The sequence below is a fragment of the Anser brachyrhynchus genome, assembly GCF_964034855.1.
Source record: "Anser brachyrhynchus genome assembly, chromosome: 6".
NCBI classification, from domain to species: domain Eukaryota; kingdom Metazoa; phylum Chordata; class Aves; order Anseriformes; family Anatidae; genus Anser; species Anser brachyrhynchus.
The window spans coordinates 42,739,230-42,763,034 of record NC_137700.1 but is presented as its reverse complement, the minus strand read 5'-3'; the positions used below and the strand labels follow the sequence as shown (position 1 = coordinate 42,763,034).

The window sequence follows — 23,805 nt, the reverse complement described above, 5'->3', positions numbered from 1 at the left end:
AACTGTTGGAGAGTGTCCAGAGAAGGGCTACAAGATGGTGAAGGGCCTAGAGGGGCCTAGAGGGGAAGACGTACGAGGAGCGGCTGAGGGCACTGGGCCTGTTCAGCCTGGAGAAGAGGAGGCTGAGGGGGGGACCTCATGGCGGCCTACAGCTTCCTCACGAGGGGGAGCGGAGGGGCAGGCGCCGATCTGTTCTCCTTAATCACCAGTGACAGGACCACAGGAATGGTGTCAAGCTGAGGCAGGGGACGTTCAGGCTGGACATCAGGAAGAGGTTCTTCACTGAGAGGGTGGTCGCCCACTGGAACAGGCTCCCCAGCGACGTAGTCATGGCACTAAGCCTGTCAGAGTTTAAGAAGCGTTTGGACTGCGCTCCTAGTCATATGGTCTAAATTTTTGGGTAGACCTGTGTGGAGCCTGGAGTTGGACTCGATGATCCTTGTGGGTCCCTTCCAACTTGGGATACTCTATGATTATGTGTATTATGCAGGGTATTCATTTCTGGTATCTCTCCCACAACTTCCTAGCACCAAACACAAACTGGTAACTGGCACTAAAACCTGGCTGCGGTCTTGTAGGATGACCACAGGATAAACAGCCTAAACGAGCACTGTGGGCTTCAATTTACACAGTATTTTTGATACTAACCATCATACCAACCACACAGAAGCTAAAATATTGTAGTTACTGGGATCCTTCAAAAAGCAAACCTTATTTTTTACCATAACTAATTTACAGCAAAGACAGCCTCCTCCCGCAATTCATGCTGTCTACCAACATCATGCTTGTATGGTTCCCCCTCAAGATGGAAAAAAAAATCCAAGGGAAATTAGACAAGTTGAGTGATGCCTGTTTTTTTTTTTTTTTTAATAATAAATGTGTGTGAGTGGGGTATAGAATCTGGTGACCTTAACTGCAAGTTATCAAAGTTATACGTGTGTGCGTGTGTGTGTGTGTATGGGTGGGTGGGTGGGGTGGGGGGGAATACAAAGGGAGAAAGGCCTTTTACAAGGTCATCCAGTCTCTTGTGCTTCGGGGGATAAATATCCTAATATTCAGATCTTTCACAAAGCAGAACTCCTTTTGATGTTATTACTTTTATAATTAATTATCTAGTTTGCCTCAAATACTATTTTTATGTGGTAAAATGACTTTAGGGGACTTTAGATACGATAAAGTTAGATGTAAGCAACTTAGTAATTTTTTTTTTCTTTTGAATTAAATTACTCTGAAGTCTATTTCATAAGTTTCGGTAGGGGGGTTAATTTAGTTTAACATATTAACACAAATTTATCATCTCACCTTCAGCTTGTCATGATAGCTTTATGCTACTGGATGATCTTGTACTTAGGTGTAAAACATAAAACATTCAAGCAAAATCAGAATTCTAACACGGGGTATCATTGCTAATAAATAGATCTCAAAGTCAGATCCTTTTGGGGGTCTTTACAAGCACGGTCATGACTGAAGTTACCAAAACAAAAGGATTATGCTATCAAAACTCTTTGAAAGCCTAATTCATTACAGTGTCCGTTAGCCTGCATTGAATTGAGCCAGACAGCAAAATAGCAATTTTTCCGCTATCACTGTATGGGCATTTTTATGTTGACAAGGGCTCTGGTGTTTTTACAGGAGAAAAAAAAAAAAGAAAAAAAAAAAAGTAGTGTTCTGCTATGTACCAATAATTGTATATTCTGGTATGATCATACAGTGGTTTATTAGTGCACTTACCACACAGTACCTTATCACAACCTTTGTGATAAACGTCTCTGCAACAGAACAATACCTACAAGAAAACACAAATTATAAAAAAAAAAAAAAGATTTTGAGAGTGCCTTGTCTCAAATCTGTCTTCAAGAGCAGCAGTGGTCTCTTAAATAATGGATACACAGATATTTGCAACAGTATATCTACAGGAGGGAAAAAATGACATTTACTTCAAATTTTCTGTTAGGGTAATATTTGGCTGTCAACATTTAATTTACTAGGACTACAAGCCACCACATACAAGTTGAAGTAAGACAACTGACTCTCAAAATGTGTTGAAAAGTACTTTTATATAGTACTTTATATCAGTCCTTGAATGTCCTTGCCAGCTTAGACATTTTTTAACTTAACTTGACCAATCAAAAGGTAATTTAGGGAAAAGCTACTTCACAGAGAGCCACCAGTCCGGCCCTGCGAGTCTTTTCAGGACTTGGTGATTAGGCTTACCAGTGGAGGACTGTGACCCAATAATACAAAAAGGCCCCTAATCGCTAAAACATACTGGGGCTGAAGGCTGGAGCCAGGAGCACAATGACAAAAAAATAATAATAATAAAAAAAAAAAATTAGCATCTTAATTCCTCACATGAAGGTCCTCATACAAGACCATTTGTCCTAGATTCTGAACAGGTGGTCTGGAAGCACTGCAAGGAATGAAGCTTATTTCTCACAGATTTGTGCTATTGCTGTTAATCGGCTGAAAGTCTAAGAAAGCACAAGTTCCAGTTAAAGCTTTTACTGTATTAGGGCTTTTATGATGTATAGAGGTTTTAAGGTGAATAAGGCAATAAACTCAGGCAGCAACTTTGATATTAGTGAAAGGCCATCACCACTAATCAGCCCCCAGTTTTAGAAAACTGAATTACCTTTGAATACGCTGGTATTCTCTCAGTGTACATGTAATTTGGCGTGTGTGTCCAGAATATAGAGTATGGAAATGAACAGAGAAACAAAACAATCACGATAAGCCTTGCTTCTAGAGTTGCCAAAGTTAAAAAAGTTCAGACAGATTTATGCCTGGTAAGCGATGAATAAAACTGCTAACTTCTAACAAAAGTGTTGATGTAGATGGGATCAGTGTAAATTCAGTTGGCAGCTGTCATCGTGGATCACTTCTCAATTTGATTTAATTAATGAATTTTTCTTGGGCATTCTGAGGAATATATACTTCAGGCTATTGATGCTGTGTAAAGCAAAGCCCAGTGATTAAGTAAGTTATTTTATGATGAATCTCTGAAAAAGTATCTATTTTGCAATAGGCTTCCTCTCATAAAATGGTTTATTGCACTGACATTATCACACCTAAGGTTTTCGGATGCACGTATTCATACAGAACCAAATTTTGACAACTTATTCTCATGTGAGAGGAATCGGCCTAAGTTTATGAACAAATAGGATAGGTTTTCCAAAATGGTTCCTATCCAACATGTCTGCTGTTTGAGTATGACTCACTGATCTGTACGCTCGTTTATTGTGAACGGGGCAGGACTCCGCTGAGCTTAAATAACTTAAAAGCAAAATACGTTATCTACTTCATAGGGCCTGGGGCAGTTGTGGTGTTTCCAAGAAGACAGGAGCAGAGCCCACGAGCACGACAGACACGGCCTACAGGTTGCTCACTGCCCGAAACGAAGGCACGGCCCGCAGCCTGTTCTGCTGGTATCAGATCGCTGCCAGCAAGTGCACAACTTGAGCTTCATAATCTGGTACCACTGCCAATGTGCTAATTGATTCCTGCTCGAGCTCCTTGAAAGCGGTACAGTTTTGCTCTGCTTGGTGTTCACCCAACTGGCATTCAGTAACAATTTAGATCTGCTGTTCAAGGGTTATAAACGGGTTGAGCGCCGTTCATGAAAACACAGGAACAATGGGAGCAGGTGAAGAAAGGATTGTTTGTGCAAAGAACTTCCAGGACAAAGTCTCAACCTGATTAATAATTTGGTAATTCGCACACTGTGAGAAGTAGCATAGAAAACGTATAAAAATCATTTGAAGAAAGCTCTTATTAAAATATCGAAATTACAAAATAATCCTAACACATAAAATGAAGAACATTCGCAGTAAAGTCCAATTGCTTGAAAAATTCTCAGAGGCACTGAACAATTTCTGTATGAAGGAAATCTTAGCTTTGACTTGACATTTATGCCCTATACAGAACAAATACGGCTTTGTTCTCGGTTAGTCTATATTGCTTAAATAGCCTATAGAAATAAATGTATTGCGTGAGCAGTTTAAAATTGAAGTTATTTCTAAAGGCTGCTTTCTATAAACAGAACTATCTCCAGCATCACAAGTTGTAAAATGCAAAATCTCCAGAAAGAAACACAAGTTCAAGGACAAAAAAAAAAAAAAAAAAGTGCAGATTCTCATCTGATGAGTCAAAAAATTAATTGCTGGAGAAATGCTATGACAAAAGTAGGTGTTCCATATAATCTGTGTATATAAACCGATTGCAAAAGTTACGGGCTTCATACTTTGTGTAGTTGCATTATTTCTTTTGCTACTAAAATGGGACATAGTAGAGAGCAAGAGGGTATCTGTTGTAAGAAGAACATTTCCACTAGTTGGATTGTAATTACACCGTCACCCTGTCACTGAAATCTCTTTTTACTGGATGTTAGGGGCAAATCTGAGCACTTTATTATCAGTACAGTATCTGAACAGCAGTGTGTTAGCAGCTTTAAGGAATGGAGGATCAAGTTATGCCAAGTCCTTTCTGCAATTTTAGGTTTGTTAGGAAAGGTGCCTTTTATCGTTGATCTTAAATACAGAAAGAGACCAACAGGAGCACACTACGATGACACAGGAGAAAAGTCATTCTTTGTGTCTCATAGCATATAACCCCTGCTATTCTAGTATGATACTAGGCGTATCATACTAGAAATTGTGCAGATAAGTAATAATTTTGATAATAATTATTTAAAATAAGCAGTAAATAGTCAATAATTACTGATTAATAATTGAGAGTCTTCTTTTTTTCTGAAAGCAAAGGTATCAGTCTGTTCCCACAGGACTGACTTCCAGTGGCCTTACAGGCTGTGTATCTTGATACATGCTAAAACTATGATCCAATCGCACAAAATATTTTGTCAGTTCATCTGGAATTACAAAAAAAAAAAAAAAAGCTTTGACATGTAACAAATCATAGAATCACAGACAATACAGTTACTCCTGTAACTGTAGTGCTGAAAGCAGCAAGATTACCATGTACGAATACTAAATGTTGGAGCAGGGCGTTTGACAAACATTGGAAAACAAAGAAAGAGTTCTGTAATAGGTCAGCATACAGCACACAAGGAGGACACGCAAACTAAAAGTTCTTCCAAACAAGTACGGAAAAAATAATCGAAAAATAATCTACACTGTCAAAACCCTTACAGAATTGTAAAGGTTGGAAAAGCCCCCCAAGATCACCTGGTCCAACCACCCCCTACCACCAATGTCACCACTGAGCCATGTCCCCAAGCACCACGTCCACCCTCTCCTTGAACACCCCCAGGGACGGTGACGCCACCGCCTCCCTGGGCAACCCGTCCCAACGCCTGACTGCTCTTTCTGAGGAGAAATGTCTCCTCGTCTCCAACCTGAGCCTCCCCTGTCGCAACCTGAGGCCTTTCCCTCTTGTCCTATCCTACTCTTGATTGATGACAGGCGACAGCTGAAAGCTAGGCCGCCACATTTATCTTGGTGCGATACCACAGCGTAGCACAGCACTCTCAAACCTGAGGTACAGCAGAAGGGAGCGGTGGTGCGTGTGCCGTGAGCGAGGCCTCCCCTCACGCCCCTGCCCGGCCAGGAGTTGCGGCCTGGTGCAGGCCCCGTGGTGCCGCCGGCCCCCACTGCTCCCCAATGCCCCCAGGGCAGCGCAGCCCTGCTCCGATGGGAAGAATGAGCAGAAGGACACGGCTTTGAGCTGTCTGGGAGCTGTACGAGTGTCCCGGGGGTTATCTTGTCAACATACTGCAGGGCCAGGCTTCAAATCATTGAACTGATACTTAAGGGAAGGCTGCACGGGGCCTAGTCATGTTGGAGCTCGGTGCTGCGCGGGGCCTAGTCATTTCAGAGCTCTCTATCGATCACCAAGTCTTAGTTATTCATACTCTTTGAGAAGACTTGGCCTGCTAATTGCTACCCTGAATTTATCCGCGTTTTATACGCACAGTGCTTCAGTTACGACGCGAATCAGCATTACTTCCAAATAACTACAGGTGATAAGCACCGAAGAATTACCTACCTAGGTAATGGCTTTTCAATCCTTCGGAATGGTTAACTTAAATGAGCATGCAGGACAGGAATGAAATTAAAAGATTTAAAGAAAGTAATACGGTGTAAGAATAAAAACAGAGCTTTGTTCTTGCATCAGAATGTATTAGATCTTGCAATTTGCATATACAAATAATTCAGCAACATTCACTGGCATTAAAAACACAGCAAGATCAAATTATAAATGTAATAAAAGAAAATAATAGTAGCTGAAACTGTATAATACATACATATATTATAAAGATTTGACAAATTAAATACAATTTGGTCATACAGAAAAGTTTCAATAACTTTACATTAAAAATGGTACTAGGGAAATGAAAACATTTCAAAATATTGAACACAGGCGGTCAGGCTCATTTTAAAAGTTTAAAAAACTGATACGTAAAAATACCCTAAAAAACACTGGTAATTACAGTATGCATTCTTCATTAAGGCCCAATTCAGCAAAGCACTTAAGGGATTGCTTCAGGAACCAAGAACCTATGGTGCTGTATGTTTTGTGGAGTAGAGATGTCGTAAAGCAAATGCTTAAATGCTTCGGTGAACTGGAACCCATCTTAACACGTGAAAACAGTCAAGTCACATAGTGACCAAAACCACATACCGATCAGAATGTACAACTTCTAATCAACTATTTGGCATTTTAAAGTAATTTCATGCAACGTAGGAAAATTTTTAAAGAAAAATCAGATATATCTATGTCAAGATACAGCTCCCCAGTCACGAGGCTGCTGCAATAAGCAGCTTATTCACTAAACACAACTGGAAAGCAAGCTTCTCAGATTATTTAAAAAAAAAAAGAAAAAAGGTCATTATGTTTGTGACTTCTGAAATGTGTTACATTTTTTTCTGTTCCCTAATTGATAATATAGGTAGCAACTAAAATCGGAGTACCCACTTAACATTTGATGTTTCAGCTTAACTCCAGCCTGCTCTTAGCTGCTGCCCATCGGGTCCCCGTAACATCACGCTGCGTTGCCGTCCAGCTGAGGAGGTCTGCTTCACGAGGCAACTCTCCGTGTAGGCTTTTATGTGAGATCCCTAGGAGATGGGCTGTCTGATAGACAAATTATTTTTCTATTGTAAAGTAAACGTTTGGAAAGATCCTAGGATCTAACGGGACCATTGAATAAGCTTCTTTGGAAAATGGTGAACATTTCTTTGCATTCTTTTCTATCATCATTTAACCTCTCTGATTCTGTCTGTGCTGCAAATGATCATACCGAAAACCTCTCTGCATTGGTTTTCGTACTGAATTTATTTGATGCCTTTTTGAAATTTGATAGAATTTTAGCATGCAGTAGTAATGTAAACTTTGCGTTCTTTTACTCCTCAACACTTTCTGTGTTTTGAGAGTATCTTCTAATGACAAGTCACAAAGAATGTTTAGTCTTTAAACAAACTTTTTTAAGTGCATAATTTACTGTACAAATAAATACAGAAGTGCATCAATGGGAAGACAAGAAGCAGTAAATGGCAGTGTTCAGAACAGTGTGCTTAGAAATGTCTAAACTGCACCTTTTCCATCCACTATGAAATGAAAGGAGAGGGATGAACACCTCCCTTGTTCCTTGCGTTGTACGACTGATTCTATTTGTTACCAGATACGAAAAATGGTCATGGGGCAAAATAGTGCAAGAACAGTGAAATGATCAGTTTGTTTAATTTTAAATAAGGCTTTTATGTTTGCATTGAAAAAACTAAGCAACTGGACAAGACAGGACTATTGCATATTAGTTAAGTAACTGAAGTACAGACTTTGTGCTCATTAATTCATATATGTATGCATTTTAAAGAGTGGAAAAGATATACTTTTGAATTATTCAACATTCAGATGCCCTGTGATTTTTTTGGATTTTCTAACCCCCAAGCACATCCTGTTCTGGGCTATAGTAAAAGACTTTTAAAATTTATTTCACCAATTATATTATCAGTAGTACTTTCATTAAAAATATATCTATATACACAATCATATAACCCATTTAGATAAAGGAAGCATTTCTTTTTTTGATAACATACACGGGAAAGTAAGAACATAAAGGAGCTTTCTGCTACAGTGCTCAACGTTGCTAGTGCTAAAAATTTACTGTGTTTTTTTTTTCAAAATTTTAGGAAATACTATTATTTTGTTGACTGTAATCAAAGAATGAGAATTTTTCTTCATCAAATTCTCTTTTGCCTTTTCTCAAAAAGGTGAGAAAATATGCACATGTACATACAGAAGCTTTATATTGAGTTTCAACAACGGCTGTAGAGCCTCTTGAAGTAGACAAGTTCAGGAGCTGCAAAATAGACTCTTCTGATATGCAAAATATTCTCTAATAGTGGGAAACTCGCATTACTGTATTTCTAGATTGATTTAAGCTGGTGTAATATTTAGGAAAGAACAAAATAAATGGACTTTTAAAGTTATATTAAATCAAAAATTTAAATCTGTATTTATAATGCTTATATCTTATTAAGACTCAAAATAGAACTGCCATCCACTGGGAGGTTCTTAAAAACAGACTTTAAAAGCAATTATATTTTTCAGCTATACTGTACATTATTACACAAAAAGGGCCATATTCTGATAGCTCGAAGTCTCTTTGCCCTTCAGTGAGACCATGAAATAAATTACACGTAAGCGTGAGTAGGTTAGCAGTGTGTGTCCCCAGATAAACATCTGTTTTCATTTGCTGTTGACGTCAGTGAAGAAAGGTTTATGGCCAAAACATGTTTAGTTTAAACATATATACCACAGTTCACTTTTTTAGTATGAAATGTAAATCACCTGCGTAAAGTTTCAAGAACTGGGAGACAGCATTATTGATAAATAATTGTAAGTGGGAAAAAAAAAAAGAAATAAAACTTCAATAATTAATTTAACTGTTATTTAGAATAAAGATTTCTCTACCATCTTATAGTAATATACTGTATATGAACATTATACTTTGCTTTAGAAGATATTTATATTTCAGAAATAATTTTGTACAGCAAATGCAACTTTTAGAGCAAACACAAAGGCATATTTACAATAAAAGTCAATCAAAATGACATGGAATAAATTAATATAATATACAACTATTTATACAGACAAATTAAAAAATAAGGCAGGAATTTTCATTTGAAATTAGCATAGTCGGAAAATATGTCGATGAAATCTTGTACCACTCTGTAGCAGAATTCATACTGTTCCTGAAAAACAGTGAGAAGATATCAAAACGTGCTTTGGTCACATCATATGATTACATCGGAAAAAAAATCATTTTTATGCAAATCCTAGTGGTGAACGCAACGTCTTCCACTTCGGAAGACGGCACGTTCACAGCAGCTACCAGTTCAGCCTAATCGCCCAGTGATTGAAAGTTTCTGACGGCTGCCCGAAAGTTCTGTGCTCTTGGCTTCAAGTCTGCTCACGCCTCGCCGCTGGCTGGTTCCCGACCCCGTCACCGCGAGGAGCTTTGAAACCAAAGGCAGGTGACCGGAGGACCTCGACATGGTCCTCAGCACGAGCCGCGCCATGGTTTCAACGCGGGTTCTGACCCGTGGCAGTTCTGACATGAAGGGCTTCGCTCTCATCTCACATGCAACCAACTTTTAATAACAGGCGGATGGTAACACCCTGACCCTCAAAGAGCCACCAACCCGTCAGCAGGGTATTCTCTTCAAAGCTGCCCGTTTTCCCTTCATGTGCAGAAGGAGCTGAGCACTAGTCTATCCTGGTTCTTTTTTTTCTTTAATAAAAGCAATGGTACCTCTCTTTTGTCAAATACAGGCTGATTCTTGCCTGTCGGTTAAAATGATTTCTTTAAGCTTTCTAGGGGATAGTTCTTCAAATGAACGTCAATTCTTAAACCTGTCTCCTCATTTAAATTAAGCTGCTGACTGCACCTGGCTGTTGCCCATCTCGTGCTAAAGCAGGGAACTCGTCCTGCGCCCTCCCCAGGGAGCCCGGCTGCTTAACTTCAGGCTTTGAGCTCCACAGCTGAAACTATGTGACAACGCAACTTCAAATGTACAGAACTTGAAAAATACCTCTAAGTTCATTTTTTTTTTTCTGAAGTGGAGTTTCACTTGTAAATGCTGTCTGTGTATACTTATCCACTGGCTACGTCAGCCTGCTGGCTAAAGGTGGGGCACAGCCCGAGCTCGTGGGCATGCTGATAGCCTTCGACGTGATTTGCTGGATTACCAGATCTCTAACGCCTGATAATGAACGGAATCGGCATCTGAATTCACTCACGCTGGAAAGCAGAGTTTAGCAGAAGCCTTTCCACAGGCTCAGCTGGGAATATCAATTCAATAACGGCAATTACACCCTTAACTGACATTATTAAATCACAGAGCCAGAACCCCAAAAGAAAGATTTCATCCCTGTCTGAGCGTGACTGCAGATAATCCAATTCCACTTCTTCAGCCTCTTTCCCCTATCCATAGTACGGAGAAAACATCTACCTGGGAAAGGAGCTTCGAGAGAACTGTTTCTAAAGAAGTCTCTCATCACCTAATGGAAGCTGCTATCAAAATACCAAATATCGGCGTTATGTGTTTTCCAAAAACACACCTCCATAAAACTTGCTAATGTTTATTCTGTAAGGGAAAGTGTCAGGACCAAGCTTTGCATATTCTTTGTAGCTGACTTTCAACAAGTCAGCGTTTCTCCCTTTCAGTGATGAACTGCAAGCCTGTTTAAGTCTAGACACTTTCAGGTAAAGAAAGAAAAACTGATATATACAGTTTAAAAGGCATTTACTTCATAAGTTTTGTCATCTGTAACTCTCAAAAGGTTTTGGTTTATTTAACTGTCACCAGTTCCTAAAAAAACACTGAATGTTTAGCCAAGTTTTACTTTTAGAAATGCCATAAAAAAAGTCTGTAAAAATACAGATTTCTGATAATACCTTGTACATACACAGCCATCATACATAATTTATTTCAACCTGCAAAAAAAAAATCCTTTGTTCTCTTCCCACAAGAATATTTACAAACACACATCCTTTGACAAAGATCCGGGTTGTTAAATATCATACCAGTGTTTGCACCATATGTGGCCTCTGCAGTCTTAAGCTCTTCACAGCTTGAAATACATCGAGGAGCCCTTCAGCCTTCACTCGTTCCAGGATATTGCTGAGCGCTATGAACGTACCTGTTCTGCCAGCACCAGCGCTGCAACATAAACACGCCTGGTTGGCATACAGCAGGATAAAAACGCTAAAAATAATATTGATAGAGAATAAGCGAGCACTAATATCAGCCTATGCTGCCACTACTGCCACATTAGAAGGGAGCCAGCAGCAATCGAAATCAATCCTGAGCCAGGCAGGAGCTGCTCCAGCGCCGTTGCTGACAGCTTCTGCCCTCAAACGGGAGATCGCGAGCAGCAGCCGCAGCGCATGGATGCCCTCAGCACAAGCCTGGCACTTGAATTATGAGCTGGCAAAGCTGCTTCTTCACCTATCCATCAGTCTTCGGCAAAGAAAGCTTCCTATCCCCTCATGCTCTGCTTTCAGTTTTAATCTTCGTGTGGCAGAACACAATCTTTAGACTTTGGACGAAACTTGGTTATAACACAGAGAAGCGCTGGGCAATCAAACTCGCACGATGGGATTTTTGTTATTCCAAAGCAATTTGAGGGAAGGTGTCCTACCCCATTAAAAGATGTCAGTAGCTCTTACGATCCAAGCCATTTCCTTTCAAACAGATATCTTAATATAAGGAGAAACTAACGGAAGGCTGCATACAAGGCTATACAACGTACTAGAAACTGAAAATGGCTGTTCTGCCTCCAACCTGGCTATTATAAGCAACCTGACAGAGCCCAGAGTAACTACAGTTCCTTTTGTTTCGGCATGCTTCACTCGGTATATTTTGTCCCTTTATCTCTGTCAGATCACAATTCCATGCAAGCAAAATATATTTGAGTAACTGTTATCTGATTTATTATGCCTAGTATCAGAGCCAAAAAAAAAATCTGCTTTCTTAATCACACAAATTATGGACTATTTGTCACCAAAAAAACAGGGGCTGTGCACTGGAAGGCCAGCAGCTTTGATAGGAAATAACTAAAACCAGGATGGAATTTGGAATTTGGCAGTCACTGGTAAGATGAAGCAGAAGGTCACTGGATTGCTGAACAAGGATAAGCACAAAATAATTTATTAAATTTAAAATTTTCATGTTTTTTAATCATTTATAGCAGGTGAAGTGTAATCACACATCATTGCTTCTACCTTAATTCCATCAAATGGAAAAAAAAATCTGATAAGCATCGTCTTACGAAAAGATTAAGTGCAAATGCATGTATCCTCAGCTGGATACATTAAAAGTGCGACTGGAGGGAAAATGAACAGGTACAACGTATTAGATGCACTATTCCCTTCAGACAATTACTTTTATCGGATTAAAGAAAAATGCAAAATCTAAGAGGGTTCAGGTTTATTTGTCGTTAGCTAATCTGTAGTAACCTCATGTGCTTTCTAGAGTAACCCATGAGTGATGCACTTTGGAATAGGTCTACATCTACAAAAAGGCGAGGAAATAAAGATATAAAGTAAAGCTGCAGGCAGACATCATCAAATGTTGCTTATTCACTTATTCACACATTGTTCCCCACTCCATTGCTTGTACTGCTCGTGCTAGGTGCTCTCTCCTTCTTTCTTCCCAAAACATCTTTTTAATAAATCCTTAAAGTCCATATAAGTTTTTTGGCCTGTTTTGTTTGTTTAGCTGTTTTTTTTTTCTTTGCTTGTTTTTTTTTTTGTTTTTGTTTTGTTAATTGGCTGAAAAATTTTGGTATGGAGAACTAAACTGTATTTGAAATGCAGGAGAAACACATGTGTTGTCTCACAGGAACACGGCTCTACTCCTTTCATACTCACTTCCCTCTCTGTACTTCCTTTAACACTTTTTTAAAGGGAAGATAACTTTTCAATTTGACTCTCAGGCTTCACTTCTTGAGACAAAGTTCAAAAGCAAAGGATGCTCCAAAAGGCACAGATTGGCCAAAAGAGTGAAGTAAGGGATCTTTAAGCAGTCTTGCCTGGTTTATTACGGTGTAGAGAGGAGGAGACAGCAAAGAGAGAAAAAGCGCAGGTAGCTATGAGCTAACCAGAAGGCAGCAGGAGACCCTCACTGGAAGGGAAGGGAGTTAGGATTTAGCACAGACTGGCTTTGAATTCTGTTGGCAACTCAGTTAGCAAAGCCCTTCTGAAACTATTTAGTGCTAGGTCTTTATTCCACGTTAAGAATTATCGCTTTTAGCTGCTCCTGAAACCATTCATAAATAGTTGGAAAAAAATGAACAGAGGGTTTCCCAAGTTTACGTGAATGCTCTGAAAAAATCAGTCTTTTACTTATTCATACATGTTCATTAATTTATATTTGAAGACGCAGGTATGACTGCACGAAGCAGTTAAAGTGCACTGTGCATACAGGCTGTCAAAACAGGGGCAGGACAAAATGTGCAATATTAAAAATCCTAGGATACACCGTGCGGTTGCTTTTATTTTCTTGTTTAATCAGTTTTATAATCATTGCAGTCATTTTTAAAAAATCTAGGAAAAATTCATGTCAAACGATTAAGCTGATGCTTCAGAGAGGCTGCAGCTCTAAAAACCCAAAGAAGTAGAAGCAATATATACCTCAGCTGGTTCTTATCTATCTGATTTGTGTATATGAAAGACATCAGTTATTTTAACCTCTTATTTTATTGGTTAGAACTAGCTGATACTTTACCCACTTTAATTATCATTCAGAATTTTACCTCCCTAGCGTTTATAAAGAAGCGGCTGTTAGAATTGGTCAAACTGAAGCATCAAACACAAAATATCATCACCACCACCGAGTTCAGCCCCCATGGGGTGGGGGAACCCACAGTCCCTTAGGGAAAATACATGAAAACAGCAAAGAGAAAACGCTTCAGAAGTAAGGAGGAGGAGGAAGTTTTGGCAGTTAATACGCATTACTGTATGATCCTATCCCAAAACGCCAACAAATCCAAGAGCTCCCGGGATCATTTTGCTTCAGCAGCTGATGAAAATACTTGTGACGCTTCAGATAGCCAAAATACAAACCGTACTTCTCAGTGAGACCCATTAAAACTCAAATAGGAGCAAAATGAAAGCCGGTGCACACTGCAGAGAGCAGCTCTAACAAAGCCTTTCCTAATTCTAACTCGAAGAGCAAGCATGTGTTCTTCTAGCAAAACGCTTCCGAACGGTCAGTGAGCATACTTCCCTGCGGATAATGCTACAAGACAATCTGAGTGTCACATAAATCACTACTGTAATTTCTGCAGCATGAAAAACAACCTGTTGGGTGTTCTCTGCAATGCAGGGAAGCCCCAGCAGCAGCGCCAGACAACGCCGCTGGCTGACAGAGTGCTGGAGAGCACAGCTCCTGCAGAGAGGGTCCCTGTCGTGCTACAGGTGCCAAGCACTGCTCAACAGTGGGATCACAGAAAGGGGAAGAAAATATTACAGTTAATAAATGTTGTTAGATATAAAAATAGCAGGATCTTGTCCTCTGTGCATTGCTTGAAGGAGACCATGCTCCAGCAACAGCAGCTGAACTCATACAACATGCTGAAGAAGAAAAGATCTCATGCTCCAGCATCTAACGTGGATTCAGTTACCAATTCTGAGGGCAGTGAGAGACAAAATGTGTCATGGTTGGGCTCCGATCACAACAGACACTCTACTGCACAAGGTCTCAGACGAACGCAGCAGAGATGAAGCCCCTGCAAAACCCAGTCTGGGTGAGAGCAGCACTGAATCTGCCAGCACCTCTCCCGCAGCAAACAGGCCCACGGAGCCCACGGCAGCGAAAAAGTTCATGTCGAAGGGTGACCTCTTGAGGTTAATAGCTTCTTATTTAAAAGACAAAACAAACCAGGCAACCTCTCTTCTGCTGACTCTGCCCCTGTGAACTGTCAGTTTGACTTCGTATTGACCAGAGAAAAGGAAAAGGCTTTATTCACTTATAAAAAATCAAGTATTTTAAAAGGAGAGTGTTATTTCTGAATTAGGAGGAGGCAGAATAATAGTTTTACTACTACTTTTAAAGTCAGCAGATGTAGTACAAAAATGGAAAAGAACAATTTAAAAGACTGATAAAGAGAAAAAAAATACTCTAAGATTAGCATTTGAAAACACACAGGAAAAGTCCAAAAAATACAGCTTATTAAAAGAACTACGGAAAAAGAAAAAGTGACAGAACATTGGTTTCTCTGTCCTTCCTGCTTTCAAAAACAGAGGTACAGTTTGTGTTCAAATTAGATTAAGGATATATTTCATTTTGCCAATAATTTGATTACTTTGAGCCTGATAGTACATTTGAGCACTGTATTTCTAGGGTGTTTTACACCCCAAAAAAACCCAACAACAAAAAAACACCACTACTGTTTTACATTTATGTAACCTGAATTTTTCCATTTCTCTACCTTTTATTTCTTAATTTTTATTTCTTAAAGGATGCAGTCTACACCCTTACAAATAACAGCCATAACAGCAACCAGTCTAGAGAAAAAGTTCATCAGCTAACTGTGGGAAGGGGAGGGGAGCCTTACCTGCAGTGCACGGTGATCGGGTGATTCCCTGTCTGCTGCTGCTGCTTTTGGACAGCTGCGATCAGGTCAATCATCCCTTTTCCTTCAGCAGGAATTCCAATTTCTGGCCAGCCATGGAAGTGGAACTGCCGAACCAGCCTGCTTTGCTTCTCGTGGTTACCCTACGTGCGTGCAAAAACCAGATTCACCCAGCTGTTAATTCCAGATGGAAACGCACTTCTTACATTCAACAGCTGTAGCATAATTTTTTTCACCATTACAGTAAAGTGGGCTAATTTCAGCCTGGTCCATAATACATTGCTCATGCATACCTGATAGCTCTGTTCCCACATTCCCCATGCACTGTGCTAAAAAAAATCAGCTAATGAAATCCACTCATCTTTGCACGATGCTACCTGTTACCTTGAAACTTAAAAATTATTTGTCTTGTCTTTATGCTTGCTGATCAAAAGTTCAAATAGTATTAATGTCATACTAATTCTGCCAGGCAGTCTGAATATTACATCGTTATTTCATAGCTAATTAAACAGGATTGTTGGGAATGGACTTTGCCAGTGGTATTAAAATACTGATTTGATAGATAAGGAAGAAAACCAGAAAATAATCAGAGGAAAAAAATAAGACAATGCTTTAAAATGTGGGCTTCTTTTAGTGATCTGAATGGCAGTAGGTGAATTATCTGATTGCACGTTTCTTAGCATGCTCCTAGAAATGGCTTCTGAAGCGAACTGGTTAGCAACTCGTTCCAGCAATGGACATGCAAGTTTGCAGGACTCTCAGGCCCAATACAGAAGGTACTCATATTTCTTAGATGTGCTGCAGCAAACACTTCTAACAATGCATTAAAAAATGCTGTTTGGAAGTATCTAAAATTGCGTTACTCGGGTTTTAAATACTTTCCAGTATGACATAAGTCAACACAGGGACAAGGACTCCGTTGTGAGCACAGTGTGTACTTGTGCCTTATCCACCGCTCTCCAGAAGGAAATGCAGAGCACTTTAAAGTCCTTTTGCTTTGCATGGGCCAACTATTTAAGTGTATAAATTACATGTAACACAATACGTAGTTAAATTAATGGTATTCTAAATGGCAAGTAAATTTTTCTTTCAAACACAGCAATGCAAATCAGTTCCTAAAGAAATGATTCAGTGAGTGAAGAGATGCATGCCCAAAAGTTCAAAAAATAGTCATCTGTAGAGCATGCCTGTAGCAGAGCAGCATTAAGGAACAGCTGGTAGGCAGAGAATTTGTATTTGTGCTGTAAAATGCTTCCCAGGAATTTAAAAACCTGAATCAAATTTTCTGTACTAGATATATGGTAAATGGTAGAAAATGCAAGACCAGCAGCAACAGCAAAACATTACCAAAAAAAAAACCACACTTTGAACAAGGATGTGTTTTACCGACCAGGATTTTCATGGGGCTCTAAGCAAAATGTTCCCTATAAGTTTACTCTTGACTGCTAAAATGTCTGCAGTTATCTTCAGATAGAAATTCCAGGATTTAAGTTATGTAATTATATTTGTAAATGCCTTCAAATGCAAAAAAAAAAAACTTATGCAATTTAAAAACCATACCTGATTATATGTAACTATGAAGTCTCTTACACTTATGGCATCTAAAAGACTGTCATTCTTTATTTCTACATTTATGTCTCCGTGAGTTACTGAGCCCTCTGATGGCCAGTACTGGAAGCATTTTTCCTGCAAAATTGAGAGAGAATTGTAAACATTCCATGATATTACTTTTTTTCCCAGTTATCTGCATTATCATGAATCTCTGATATAAAATGTGACATAAAGCATAACATGTTCTAGACAGTTTGCAATGAAAAGGCTAATAACCAACAGTATAGGAATAAAATATTTCTACAACGTAAACCATAAAGATGAAAAGGGCTCAGAAGTCATAGTTGATAAATCCTGCGTTATAAATAAATTAGAAGAAAATTAAGTAACTCCTCCAGGCAATGCAATGTAATGTTGTAAAAGAGCCACCCAAGAACAACAACAGAAAACATTTCAGAGCACTAAAACACAAGTTGAACCCGGAGTCTGCAACACTGCAGGGATACAGGTCTCTGATAATTCATGACAGAGGATGCACGAGGAGAGGTTCAGAAGCTTATAGTGGCAAAACGGGGAGGGAATTCTTCAAGAAAACGTTGTCAGCTGTTCTCAGATCCCAAACAACTCTTCCACAGGCATCCGCACCAGGAATCCCAATAATAGTTGTGCTTTTAATGTGAACTGGGCCCTTTTAAAAAACACAATTTCCAGTAGCTTGGGCATTCTTTCTGACAATTTGAGCAAAACCAGCAAACACTGGCCTACAGCTAACAGTGAAGCAAGAGGTCATTTCTGAAAAGGCAAAAAATCTTGTATTGCTAAAATTTGTATAAGGGTTTATACAAATAGTATAAATAGTGTAAGTATTATAAATAGGATGTAATAGTGTTTATGTAACACAGAGGCTCATCTTTATTGCACTTTTAAAATGCAGCCGTGCAATGCATACCTGCTCCCTCTCTTGAACTTCTGTGAGCATAACGATGGTGTGGCACTTCCACTCCCACACCATCCGCCAGAAATCCTCCACGGTATGGGGCAGCGGTCCTTGAGTGGCAATGAAGTAATCCTTCTGGCGATAGCCCTGCAGAGAAAGAGACACGTGTGTGTAATAACTCGCGAGGATGAGAGTGACCGAAGCCGGTATTCAGAGAGCGCAGCACCCAGCTTCTCTCCGAGCCTCGCTTCAGCTGGTGTCCCATACGAGATGGTCGCCCAGGTCCCTTCCATGCTCTGGTGACACAAAGCCCACCCGACTGTCACTCGTTCCCCCAGATTGGAAATGCCAATGTGCAGTCACGAGGTGTAAAAGCTTGCGTGCTCGATACTCTTTTCTTGTATTTGCGTCATGGCAGTAACGCGTAAGTGGCCCCACTGTCATCAGGGGCTTTTACCCTGGTCTTATTTTAAAGATGACGATTGGTTCCTGCAGTTCCCTGTCCAGGTTAGTTCACCTTGTCTCCGTTCAGAAAGGAAGGTTCACAATCCTGAGTCATATTTTACGATTTTTACGGTCACGGCTGAAGGACTGGAGTTCTGCAGTGACAGCTGAAGGTTTCCACAAGGAGATTGTGAACACCTGCAGCCACTGCCCTCACTACAGCATTAACATTATAGTTTTTGAGCTACAGTTCTATTCACATACTGATGTGATCTTCATAGCTGTAGTATCCACAGCCCTCAGTCACTAATTGGGTTTTACTGCTTTAGGATATAATTAATTCTTATATTTAAATAAAAATAGAAGTGGAAGGCGTTGGTCACGTTCCGTGAGGAAGCCAGGAACAAAGCTGGCAATTATTGCAGGTCTCCCCAGGTAAAGCCTGACTCCAAACACTCTGAAAGCCTTTCCCCATGCTAAATATGTACTCCATCCCCACCCCCCCCCAAGTTAGAAAACCACGTAGTCAGGATACCTGTTAACCTGGATGCAGAGAATAGAACCTGTTTCACTGCCTGGTTTTTTAGGACTTAATACAAACCTTAGTTTATACATCTCACATCAGCAATGTTTAAATTACACAACTATTTAAACTGAAATTGAAAACGCCAGATAAGAAACCTATTTGGAAACTCTCATAAGCCAAACCCAAACAAAAAAGCTACTGTTCTTCATCAGCCAAGTTGGCCGTGTCTCTTTAAGAAGACTTACAAGCAACAGCAAAATATTTGACTTGTAGTCTAAATATATCAAAAACATTTGTACTTACATCTATGAAGGAAGCATTGATGTAGTCTGTATACTCCTGCCCTCTTTTCATTGACAGAATCACTCTATTAAAATCATCTGGAAAAACAAACAAACTCATGTCTATTCTTTCTTTTGTATGCTGACTGCTCCACTCTTACATTTGTGAGAGAACAACAACAAACGTTTTAGCTGGAAGCCAGAAGGAGTGTCTTAAAGATCTTATCCAGGATTTACTGAGCGAGTGGAGGAGAGCACTAGCTTTTCTGTGGTTTATTTTTACTTTCACACAGGATATGGCAAGCAAGGTCTGAAACTTATTTTCATGAGCAGACATTACAGTGCTGCTCCAGACTGGGCAAGGAAACATACAGAAAGTACGCTGGTTTAGTGGGTGAAACTGCTGAATTATTTCATTCAATCCTGAAAAATATCTGCCCATTATATATTTTACATTGATAAAGTTAAAATAAATAAATAAATTGTGCGCAGACGCTCCATAAGGACGCTACACTTTACAGGGACAGGATACTCTGTCTGTATCGTTGCCCAAACATTGAGCAGCCATGTCTGCAAAGGGGATGACAAAACCAAAGGGAAGCTAACTAAACCCTCAGAAATGTGGTCTACCTAAAAATGAAACAAAAACAAAAACTACCACTCTGGACAGTACAACAGTTTTCAAAGCATTTGAATTTTACAGGTAGCACATAAAAAATTACAACTTTTCCTTCCTTAAGGCATATGCAGTAATTATTTTCAGAGTTACAGTTTCCAGGTCTGGGCTTTCCTCTCTTCTGGACCCAGCCAACACAGCCATGTTCTGACATGAGGTGTGCTGGTGTCAACACGCAGCTGTAATGTTTACTTACGACAACCTTAGGATAGCCATGTACTTATAGCACTTGCTTCTAGAGATAAAGTTGATCATCTTACATGGGATAATCTGGATGACTCTAGCTTTTTTCATATTTGCTGGAAGGTTGCCGGTTCTCATGTTTTCTTTCATTATTCGGACATTTGTTAATTTCTGTAATAAAACACACAGACGACGATAAGGACTAATTGAAACAGAATTGGTTCTCTTCTCACCGTGCTCCTCATAACCTGTACCCAGAGGATTCGTTATCAGGTACAGAGCAGTGCTACAGTCAAAGCCAGGCTGACTTTTCAGAAAAGCCACTCTGTTGCCCTGTCCGTACCGTATAATTAAGAGTGACAGTTATATAATTTCCTTCATACTAAAAAATATTTTTGAGAATCTGAACATGTTTCCAAAGCATACCAGTAAAGTTTAAGTGCAACAAAATGACAGCAGGTTTTCTTTTTTTTTTTTTTTTAATGACACTTTTGGACTATTTGAGCGTGGCTTCCAGAAGCACAGAGTGCCCACGCCCTTTGAAAAGTTTCTTCAATTTGAGATTCAGAAATTGAGTTTCACGAATTTAGCCACTTTTGAAAACCTGTCTGCATACCTTTTTATCAAATGAATTTCATTTTTGTCTTCCCCAGCCTTTAAGCAAGCAGAGGAAGGCTGACGAGCACACTGAACACCATTCCACTCCTGCAGCTCCAGACACTGCCCAGGAGCTCTGCAAGCCCAGCGCTGAAATAGCGGCCGTTTCATTTCCACGTTCTTCTCAAGTGCTAAAATACTTCTCTTTCATAAACTTCACTTCCCTTATCATCCAAGCACAAACAGATTTCATATGCATTCATACTCATATCCTTGTTATTAGCAGCATAATGATCCTTTTCAGATTATTAAAACTCTGAGACACACCACTGGGCATAACGAGGTTGCATGAATTTAGGGACGGCTGTGCACCACCTACTGTAACCAGGCTCTCTATATTTTTGGCTTTTGCTAGCAGAGGGACCAGAGGATAGTGGTATCCTCTGTTATTTATTCAGTACAGGATGACAGCATTCCCAGAAGACAAACATTGCCCTAGCCCCAACATTTTTTTGTAGCAGATTACACATGAGATTGTGCCCACTAACATCAACAGGCTGCTTCTGCTGGGCTGGGACCTGCCCATTAATGACTGTAGTTACACAGCTGCATTTCAGCAGCTATTTAGTACAAACTCAGTTTACATTTATTTTAATTTAATTTTCAAGCTGCAAGCAATTTTTCAGGTACTTCTCTGTATTTGCCAGACGCTGAGCAGCAGCACATCCTAATGCCAGCAAAAGCTCTAGTACCAGCAGCAAACCAATAAAAAGAAACCCCCGTATCTCAGAAATCCCTTTTCAGTTACTCTGTAATGCTGTGCTTAACAGACTTTATGTCAGAGAGTCTGGTAGCGGTTACAACAGAGTTCTGCTCTTCTTCTGTGCAGATCAGCTCAGTGCTTCTAGGCCATCTAAATGCTTTTCAGAATACACTGCCGAACTAAACATTGCTCTCTGTACTTTGTGCAGCCTTGCTAGCACAGTGGACAGCAAAAAAAAAAAAAAAGAACTTAGGAGTTCTGGAAAAAGTGGAATACTCAATGTGTTCACTTGCTTCCTTCCCTCAAAGGGTGTAAATCTTTTGAATGTTGAAATTGTTGCTGTACTTTTCACTTTATTTTCTTTTCCCACTTCCCAATTTCTGATTAAATTAATCCTTTAAAGGAAAAAGAGAAATTCAGTTAACACTGAATTCATTTGATTAAATGACTGATTCATTTAATGCCTTCGACCCATATATAGAATAAGTCTTTTAGCATAGTAAATGTCACAGAAAGGTTCTAACTATTTCCTCAGTGCAGTTGAAGTCTATTTTAAACGGATCATGAAAGACACCGTCACTGGTTTCTCCAGTCAGGGCTTCTCCACAAAACAAGAATGCCTTATTTCTCCATTTTTTTTATATGTATTTTTCCCTCCTGGTAGTTGTGGATATTCAGCACGAAAGCTGAAAACTCTCCATAATTCACTCTGCTGTCAGAGTGGTGACTGAGTTAACGTTTCTGTTGACGTGCCAATCGGTCAATGTAACCCAGCTCCATTTTCCAGCACTATCTGATCTGGCATCCAGTACAAGACTGAAAGAATAATTCCATTTTTCTTCTATAAGCAAACCAAATGCATATAGGAAAATATCCATCAAATGATGAAGGTTTGAATGAGCATTTTCCGAACAGGATGTTAAGGCAAGGCCTCCTTCACTGATCCCACAGGATCCATTCCTAATTGATACACTATAAAATGGGTGGTCCAGTCTTGACAGTCCCTTTCTTTCACGGTTGCCCTTCTCCTGCTTCTGAAGTATCTTTTTGTCCCGAGTGTTTCAACATTTGAAAATCTTAGAGCAAAGGCCATTCATACTTACTTTAAATTCTTCTTCCAGCCCTATTTTGACAAGGTTTGGCGCAGCACTCTGTGATGTCTGTAGATGTTTTTCTAAGGATGACACATCTAGCTCCGTGTCACCGTAGAGGTAGTATTCAAGTAAGGCTTGATAAATGAAGGAGTACTGCATCTGGAACAAACAACGGGCATATAAGCATAATGCGCGGCAAGGAAGCCAAACCACACCACGTCTGGCACTTCCATTCATCTCATTTGGCCTACAACTCTTTGACCAATGTATGCCTTAGGCTAAAACAGAGATCCTGTTACATCACTCCTTAAAATCAGCTCAATCGTGGAAGGGGAAACCCTGGACATGATACCACAAGATAACGTGCATTACAGTGATCTCCATGCCAAAGACTGAACATGCCTCTATCTCCTTCCCCAGCATTACCCTTCTTCTGGGCTTTGCTCATGTCCCAGTTACCCAGGTGTGCAACAGAACAGGGAATATCACAGTGGAGATGCAGATGCACATTAATCGACTTGAAGAAAACTGGAAACTTGAAAAATTGCAGTTTCAACCGACTACTACTTACGTCAGTCTGAACCATCTGCGGACGCTGATTACGGATTCTTGAAACAAACTCAAAAACATCAACTTTCTGTTCAGCATGCATCATGTCTATTATGGCATCTATAACGATAAACGTGCCTGTTCGGCCCACACCAGCGCTTTAAAAAGAGGGAAAAAAATAATTAATTGAACTACAAAGTTTGCAAGAATTGCTACAGCAAGGACAGAGGTGGAACTTGTGCTGTTTCTACTGAACTGAAATACTCACTGTGAAACACAAGTTTTCATTTTTGATTTTAGTAGTGACAGCAACAGAAAAGGATCTAAGTTTTTAACCTAAAAAGTTACCTCTTCTAACAGCTTAGAAATGGTAAGATCAAAATTATATTACTCATAGACCTCTGGGGAATAAAACAAACAAATAAACAAACAAAAACAGACACACAAACAAGCAAAACCTGTGCTTGACCAGTTAAAATAATTGTCTAAAATTAAATTTTAAATATTTTTCTTCTTTTTCTCTTTTCTGCATGACTGCTGTTGCAAGTTCTACGCTTCCAAACACCGCTATCCCCAAATATATATATTTTTAAATATCCTTCAACAG

At 39.6% G+C, this 23,805-nt stretch overlaps 1 protein-coding gene across 9 annotated transcripts in view; it reads right to left on the bottom strand.

Moving 5' to 3' along the window:
* Window positions 1–6,113: 6,113 nt before the first annotated feature.
* PTPRE (protein tyrosine phosphatase receptor type E) overlaps window positions 6,114–23,805 on the bottom strand; it is a 99,827-nt gene continuing 82,135 nt past the window's right edge. For all 9 annotated transcript variants that reach the window (XM_080596606.1, XM_080596611.1, XM_080596612.1 and 6 more), the window contains 9 exons: window positions 23,221–23,356; window positions 22,659–22,808; window positions 20,273–20,366; window positions 19,359–19,435; window positions 18,098–18,232; window positions 17,158–17,283; window positions 15,580–15,740; window positions 11,045–11,180; window positions 6,114–9,209 (listed from right to left, as the gene is read on the bottom strand). In XM_080596606.1, the coding sequence (XP_080452732.1) occupies window positions 9,135–9,209; window positions 11,045–11,180; window positions 15,580–15,740; window positions 17,158–17,283; window positions 18,098–18,232; window positions 19,359–19,435; window positions 20,273–20,366; window positions 22,659–22,808; window positions 23,221–23,356 (1,090 nt within the window). In that variant the 3' untranslated portion in view covers window positions 6,114–9,134. The remainder of the gene's footprint in view (window positions 9,210–11,044; window positions 11,181–15,579; window positions 15,741–17,157; window positions 17,284–18,097; window positions 18,233–19,358; window positions 19,436–20,272; window positions 20,367–22,658; window positions 22,809–23,220; window positions 23,357–23,805) is intronic.